Genomic DNA, 7,961 nt, shown 5'->3' with positions numbered 1-7,961 from the left:
TCCATTCTGCAGGGAGTAGGAAGACAAAATGATAAGGCAAATATTGTGCATGTTAATAATTTTTATATGATGTTGGCATTGGTTTATAGGGACTTTCAATAGAACCCACCAATTTTCATAACTACAAATCTTTTGATATACAGCATGACTCATAATTTGGGAATGCTTTTTACATTTTATAATCACCTAAGATGGATGCAAATGATGTATTCTTTAGCTTTTCTGTACCCTTAAAAAGAAACAGTAAGATTACTGATACTACAGTTTGGAAACAGTCATTATTTCCTGTCAGAATAATATGTGTGATCTTTTAAGGGTGACCTTTTAAAATTTGAAAGTATCAAATCAATATGCTCTGATTAAACTGCTTTGGGCCAGAAATCCTTTATCTATTGTTCTATGGTTCTTTGTTTTGGAAGTAAATCCCATTACTTCAGTGGGACAAACTTGTAGAAATGCATGCTCCTCCAATTTGCCCAACATGTCTATTTTTACTTTGTTGCAGGTATAGAAAATGTATTTTTCTTATCTTGAAATTCTTACTGATTTTTTTATCTTTTCTTTCTTGAATTTTCTGTAAAACATTTAGAAATTCCCACAATTTTTCCTTAAGAAATTATTTTTGTTCTGATGGATTTTGTACTATTTGCATGGATTTTATACATTTTTTCCATTTGTAAAAACATGAAAATAATGTACACATAGTCATTTCTGATTGCCTACGCTTTTCTCCTGTGGAAATGAAGATGAATCTTTTTGAGGTGGAAGGTTTTGTCTGTCGCATTGTTGTTTTGCTTCAGATTTTGTTTTTTATCATTAAGAAAAAAAGATAAATGCAAGATAATGCTAAATCAACAGAATATTGGCTTAAGTAAAAAAAAATAGAACACCTAATATTAAGAAGACCCATTGAGATCTCTTTTTTGCTAAATTTCCTTTATTTTGTTTTTGAACTCATGCAGTAGTGTGATTGAGTCAAATAACATGTCTATTAGAGTAGCAGTGAGTTTTAGATTTCCCTATATTGGGAGAACAACATGTATTTCAATGCTAATTCTGCAGGAAAACGTTAGTTACATGTTGTGTTTTTAAGTACCACTTTTAAGAGAAGTTAATTTGTTCAATGTATGATGCCTTTACATTAGTCGGGGAATTATCAATGAACATTCCTAGTCTCATGTATCCTAGTCTCTGTCAATCATCTCCGTTTTCATTCTTGGTTAAAATCTGTATGAAAATGCAGGGGAGCTTTTCCTAGGAATTAGGCAAGAACTCATGCCAAGTCTGTATTATAGTAATCATGCATTATTTGTACAGTCCCTTCACTGCACGCTTGCCTCCTTGGATCCAGTTCAAACTTTTCTCGCTCCCAAAGAGGAAAGCATGCATAGTAAATACGATCCAATTCAAACGCACAGCATCACTTAAAAATGCCTTGCAATTTGAGAGGGGTCGTTGCTGTTTCTTTACTTTTGCGGTCTTTTCCATTTCACCACCACTAAAACAAAACAAAGCGCGCGCGCGCGCACACACACCCCCTCCAATGAGAATTTTTTCTGAAACTTTGCGTCCTATATATGGGGGACGTTCAAACGAGGGGACAGTCAAAAGAAATGGGCGACGGAACAATGGAATGAGTGAAAACCTTAACTCGGGGATAGGCAACCTTGGCTCTTTTATGACTGATGGACTTCAACTCCCAGAATTCCTGAGCCAGCTATGCTGGCTCAGGAATTCTGGGAGTTGAAGTCCATCAGTCATAAAAGAGCCAAGGTTGCCTACCCCTGCCTTAACTTGAATGAATAAGTAGGACGCGGCTTTTGCGAATGGAAAGAGAAAGAACGAACGGGCGAATGTGATCTGAGCCTGATTCAAAAAGGTGGGGAAAATGCGTTGATAATACAGGAATTGAGACGCCCAGCACCACTTGCTATTACTTCTTTGCATATGGACGCAAGGTGGCGCCGACCCACATCTTTCTATTCAAACGTTCTCAGAGATGAGGCAATTCTCGCGAGACCTCGAGGAACGCTCACTAGAACCGGCGGAAGTAGGAGCAAGCTCTTTCCGGGCGGCCATCGCCGATTAAGCTGCAGGTAAGGATTAAATGGAGGAGTGGACTTTTGTAATCCGCCGTCATCCGTTCGTTGGCGGGAGATTCTCCGTTGTGATTGGTGAAGAAATGCAAAAAGTGGAGAGCCTTTTCGTTGCCGCTCCTGTATTTTAAGCAGTGGAAACTTCAGAACGTCATTTCTGCGGCGGCCCTTCTACCCGTCGATCTCTCGCTGCTTTGGGGGGGGGGGCTACTAATATCTGATGGGCCCCGTAAAATCTGTTCCCTGGTGGAGGCTGCTGGGGCGTGTTGTCTTCAAGCTGCTGCTAGTGTCTTATTTGAATGACAGTGTAGACTCGAGGGCTGTTGTTCAGCCTCGGCAAGATGAGAGCTTAGACCAGTCACTTAAAATCGTTCGGAGGTGGCTTGCCGTTTTCCATTTTTTATTATTATTATTATTATTAATTGAATTTGTACCCCGCCCTTCTCCTTACGGACTCAGGGCGGCTGACAGCCTGATAAAAGACAAATACAAAAATACCCCAATTTAAAACAATTAAAATGAAATATTGGATTTGGCCTGTGTCAATTTAAAATTACTTTTAAAACCCCGCTAAAAATCTCCCCCTGGGGGTTGATATTGGAGAAAAGAGCTCTTTATAGTCCCCGTAATGAAAGCGTTAAAATTATTTATTTGGGCATCGTTATGACTGTTGCAATATTTCAGTTAATATCTTACATAAGTTGGCAAAGAAAGAGGTATTGTGAACATGGTGGAATTTTAAGAGTACTTCTGTTTTTTGACAGTTTTGACAGGAATTTTTTTTGACAGTTACGTTCTTTGTTTTCAGGTTACTAACTGAACTTTTTACTTACTTTAAGAGACATAATGGCAAATATACCTAGGGAAAAGGTTATTTATTGTAGGTAAAAATATACAACCTGCCAGGACTATAAGCTCTCACGGTTTTATTGGTTATGTTGGTATTTAGAAATACTACGCTGAAGATTCATAATCTCAGACCTATATAAAAAGCATATTGTAGGACATTGTTAGAGGAGGAAAGAAATAAAATGTGTGTATGTTTTATAAACTGGCATTCAGTTGTCATATCCCCACCCTTATGTCCAGAATGCAAAAGTAGCTTGGAATTCCCATAGATATAGGTGATGTTGCCTATACATTCTGACAATAATATACTCTTGGCCTAAAAAATACTACAATTATATCTGCCTAGTTGTTCTTACAATTATTTGATTTTATAGCTCTCCATCTCAAGTGATTTTGGATTGCATACATCCTAAAATGTAGAAACAAAATCAGTTTAGATATCGGTATAGATATAATTGGCCAATTAGAACTATTGCCATGGATGTTAATACAGACAACAAAAGGGCACACTTTAACTCACTTGAGATGCTGAGTCCCAGGCACACAACCAAGTCTTCATGATCTTATGAAAGGTCAACATGATTGGGTTCATCTTGATTCCTGAAGAGAAAATACTCAGAGGTCAGGAACTATGGCGGAGAAGGCACCTATCCTGGTTCACAACAACTGGCATTCCTTGGCAGATGTGACCTGTAACATGCCCAACCTGCTGGACCAAATTGGATGGGTAGAAACAACTGGGAGAAGACAGTCCCTTAAGTAACCTGGTCCAAAGCTATGAAGGGCTTTAATAGTGATAATCAGCACCTTGAATTGCGCCTGGAAGCAAACTGGCAGCCCGTGTATGGCAGTTGCAATCTTAATATATTTCTCAATGAATACTTAATTATATAATGTGTGTTTTCTCCAGTCAAAATGAAGTTCAATCCATTTGTGACTTCGGATCGCAGCAAGAATCGCAAACGGCACTTCAATGCTCCATCTCACATTCGGAGGAAGATCATGTCTTCACCCCTGTCCAAAGAATTGAGGCAGAAGTACAACGTTCGCTCTATGCCCATCCGAAAGGACGATGAAGTTCAAGTATGTGAAGCTCTGTGTTTCTTCTATGAATAATAATGAAATCCATAAGCAATTAAACTAATACAATACAAGGGGAAAAAATAACCAAAAGCGGTACATAATGAGTCCATAAATCACATAAATTCAGCTTCTCTACTACTTGGGGAAGACCTAAATTTTGACAGCCTTCTGGGAGGCTAAGGTGGTTGGGGCTATCTGGATGTTACATAGGACAGGAACTTCAGCAGAGAAAGCTTAAATTCATTTATAGTGAACTCATTACAGCGGAGTCTCTTGAGTTAAAACCTTTCTTCCCAGGTTTTTTGTTAGCTTGGTTTAATTTGCTATGTTAAGACTGCTAGTGGACTCAGCCCTTGTATCTTTATTGGTTATACCTGTGGTCTCTTCCATTCCATTCCTAGCTTCCACTATCTCTCACAGTCATAACTGCTTTAAGGAACAGTAAACGGGGTGACACATTTGCTCCATCTAAAGCATACAGTATTCTTGTGTTCAAGTCTTCATTGCTTCACAACTACAACTAGTGTGGTTACTATATTAAGAGTGTATGAAATCATGTTAAGATGCTAGGATCATTCATAAATTATTCTTGCACTTCATGCTATTAAAATGTAATAATTTAAAGAATAACAGAGATACCTTTATTTCTAGGTTGTTCGGGGCCATTATAAAGGACAGCAGATTGGCAAAGTAGTCCAGGTATATAGAAAGAAGTATGTTATCTACATTGAGCGTGTACAGCGTGAGAAAGCTAATGGCACAACTGTACATGTGGGCATTCACCCTAGTAAGGTGAGTTTTAATCAGATGATTATTTACACACATTTTATACTTATATAATGTTAATTACTAATTTCAAAAACGAATGCATTGAAATAGAAAGTTTACAAAGGCATAATAAACTATAATACGGGCTTGTTTAATGTTTTTAATCAAATAAAATTTGGGACAAAAATTAGATCACTGAAGATGGACGTGTTCATTTGCTCTCCCTTTGCTAAACAAAGAAAGAAAATGCCAAAATTGAAATTGTTTCCAACATTTACATATTTTGCCAGCAATCCTTGATTTTGCATAAACATTGATTGTGTAAGGCAAAGAGCAGATGGAAGAAAGATAATAAAGTTGGTTTAGACCATTATTTAATTTCTAGAGATTATTTTGGTTATCATCCCTCTCAGAAATGGCTTGTAAAATGTAACTTTTTACATTTATAATTTCTTTATTTAAAAAGTGTGTTTCAGACAAAGGCCCTTTTTGTGATGAGAACTACTACTACCATTAACTAAACCTTATTTCCTGGGCCATTTCTTAATAGAAGTAGGATAAATTAACCTTCCCCTATATTTTCAACAAGGGTTTGCTGGCTAGGAATTCTGAAGTTCATATGTGCAAGATCACTTGTAATTATGGCATCTATCTTTCACAAAGCTGGTGTAGAACAACTGTTAATTTCTCTAAAGCAATTTTCTTAGTATTAGTCAGACAGTTAGTCTACTTGGGATTTATGATTGTACATACTAAGTCGGGTTCCCAACCGAGGGTGCGAGATGATATTCCAGAGGGTGCAAAAACTTGGTTTTTCAAAATTATAGTGTATATGCATAATTCGTTGCCGTTATTTCGAACTTTTTTAAGGGGTGCGAGAATATATCAGAAGCGCGTTCTAGGGGTGCGGGGTATAGAAAAGGTTGGGAGCCGCTGTACTAAGTTCTGAAATTAAAGTTCTCTGTTAAGCAAGTCTTGGGTAGTATTTGGATGGTACCACCATCAAGAAAGCCCAGGGGTGTTAATTAGACCTATAAGTTGAAAAAACATTCCCAAAGAAGGCAGTGACAAACCAGTTCCATACTGTTGCAAATACATGTCTAAAGTCACCAGAAACAGATTTCCCCCAAAGGGGCTGGTGGTAACATTTTATGTCTTAGGCTTTCTCTTTTTTATGTTGAATTTGTTTTGAAGAACGTGCTGCTGTGTTTTCTTGACTTAATTTATTAGCAGTATATTATTCCTAGAAAATGTAGTTAGTAAGAATCAGATAAGATGAGACTGTATCCAAAAGGCAGCAGGCAGAATTTCTACCAAAGGAACAAACTGACTAATATGTTCTGCCTCTTGATGCTTGTGTGGGTGAGAAAGGGCAGCAAGAATATATTTTTTGTTAATTTATTTCTGTTTATAGAAATTATAGTGCCCTCATTGCACCGACATATTTTTAACCAAATCCTTGTATTGCTAATTTTTCTGAATCTGTAAACTAATGTCATCTGATTCAAATCCCATTATAAGAAACTGAATACATGATTCAAATAACAGCAGGAGAGTAACAATAAGCTTACAAAAAATGTCACTATTTTTGGTCTTTTGTGATAAAATAGGAAGAGTAGAAACAGTAAATTTATTACTGCAGTATTCCAGGAACTGCGCAAGCCTAACATTTTAAGAACTGCTATATTCTAAAAATGTTAGCATTGTTTAAAATAGTTATGACTTGTTTATTAAATGAACTGTCAGTTTATATGGTTTGTGTCATTCTTTTTTTTTTACTTCTTGGAATCGTACTTTATAATAAAAATTTGGAATAAATCTCTTATATGGTCATCAGATGTTGAAAATAATCATTCCCTACATTCCCTAAGAAATTCATAATTGAGAAATTTGTTAGTTCCAGACCATTAACATGCTCAAATTCTTCAAAAGAAATAATGTATTCTTGTCTTTTATGTGACTTTGTTTGGATTCATTATTTCCATGTTTTGTTCCTCGACTAAATATTGATCCACTTCTGCATTTCACTTAATTTAGCTTTCCATCAAGTGCATTATTTTCAGTTCTTAGAAACCTGGCCAGGTGTGCCTTCTCAGCAGTGGGAAAAGATGGCATAGATTGGTATGAGTGGCATGGTAAGTGGTGGCAGTGAAGTGCAGGGCAATCAAAAGGGCAGAAAGGCAAGCATCCTACTATCTGCCATGCCACCTCAGTAGGGGAAAGAAGACAGTGAAAGACAGCGGAGACAGTAGAATGCAGGGTGGCCAAAAGGACAGGTGGGGAAGTTGAAGGGGCAGCAGGGCAGAAGAGAAGTCTTTGCCTAATGGGATGATAAGTAGGGTAACCAAAACTGCTGTTGCTAAGAGGTGCAGTGGTGTTTTACCTAACAATTGCTTTGCACAGCAATGGAAATTTTGGTCCCGATTAGGATAATTAAGCTGAAAAGAAAGCAAGGAACAACCTCTGAGACAAGCTATAATGCAGGGCATAACTGCAACATTTTAAAAAATGGGCAACAAATCTATTCTGTGCTAAAATAACTTAATGTAGTGAATTATTCATACTGAGGTGCCTTGAAAAATTTAAGGAAAAAAAATATAAATATTTGCTTTGACTCCATAGGTGGTGATCACAAGATTAAAGCTGGACAAGGATCGCAAAAAGATTTTGGAACGCAAAGCGAAGTCTCGCCAAGTTGGAAAAGAGAAAGGAAAATACAAGGAAGAAACAATTGAGAAGATGCAAGAATAAAATGGACTTTTTTGTCAGATCCATTAAAATTTCAGTAAATTGTATTGTATCAGTATTCTTGTTTTTACAACTTTTATAACTTGAACATAGTAACAAAAAAGCAATATATTGCAAACTAGAAAAAGATGTAGATTATAGATAATACATGGATATAGAGAAATGCTTGGCCATACTAGCGTTTCCTGTGATGCTGGTAGTATGTTTATTGCAGAAAATTTGTAGCGGGGAATTCATGATTGAAAGTGAAAACTATGTTATTAGACTAACTTCCAAGGCTATTTTTCAAATCATTTAAATTAAACAAAGAAATTAGAGAGTTACCATCCTGAGGTCCTTAGTTCATAAATGAATAAGATAGAGTAATTCGCTAGTAGGGATACAGTTTTTCTACAAGGAGAAATCTAACTACAGCAG

The 7,961-nt window shown here is 36.7% G+C and overlaps 1 protein-coding gene across 1 annotated transcript; it reads left to right on the top strand.

Moving 5' to 3' along the window:
* Positions 1-2,027: 2,027 nt before the first annotated feature.
* On the top strand, positions 2,028-7,596 carry RPL26L1 (ribosomal protein L26 like 1). The gene is made up of 4 exons (XM_015818708.1): positions 2,028-2,096; positions 3,856-4,028; positions 4,680-4,820; positions 7,419-7,596. The coding sequence occupies exons 2-4, from the start codon at positions 3,861-3,863 to the stop codon at positions 7,545-7,547; spliced, it is 438 nt and encodes a 145-aa protein (XP_015674194.1). The 5' UTR covers positions 2,028-2,096; positions 3,856-3,860; the 3' UTR covers positions 7,548-7,596.
* The last annotated feature ends 365 nt before the right edge of the window (positions 7,597-7,961 follow it).

This window comes from Protobothrops mucrosquamatus, unplaced genomic scaffold, assembly GCF_001527695.2.
Source record: "Protobothrops mucrosquamatus isolate PMUCROS unplaced genomic scaffold, P.Mucros_1.0 scaffold_141, whole genome shotgun sequence".
NCBI lineage: Eukaryota > Metazoa > Chordata > Lepidosauria > Squamata > Viperidae > Protobothrops > Protobothrops mucrosquamatus.
The sequence above is the reverse complement of the archived record's forward strand: the minus strand, read 5'-3'. Positions and strand labels throughout refer to the sequence as shown.

Excerpts from the sequence above, each read along its gene's own strand:
- RPL26L1 (XM_015818708.1), top strand. The coding sequence starts at position 3,861 with ATGAAGTTCAATCCATTTGTGACTTCGGATCGCAGCAAGAATCGCAAA. Across the intron at positions 4,029-4,679 it reads GAAAGGACGATGAAGTTCAA|GTTGTTCGGGGCCATTATAA; the intron begins GTATGTGAAGCT and ends CTTTATTTCTAG. Across the intron at positions 4,821-7,418 it reads TGGGCATTCACCCTAGTAAG|GTGGTGATCACAAGATTAAA; the intron begins GTGAGTTTTAAT and ends TTGACTCCATAG.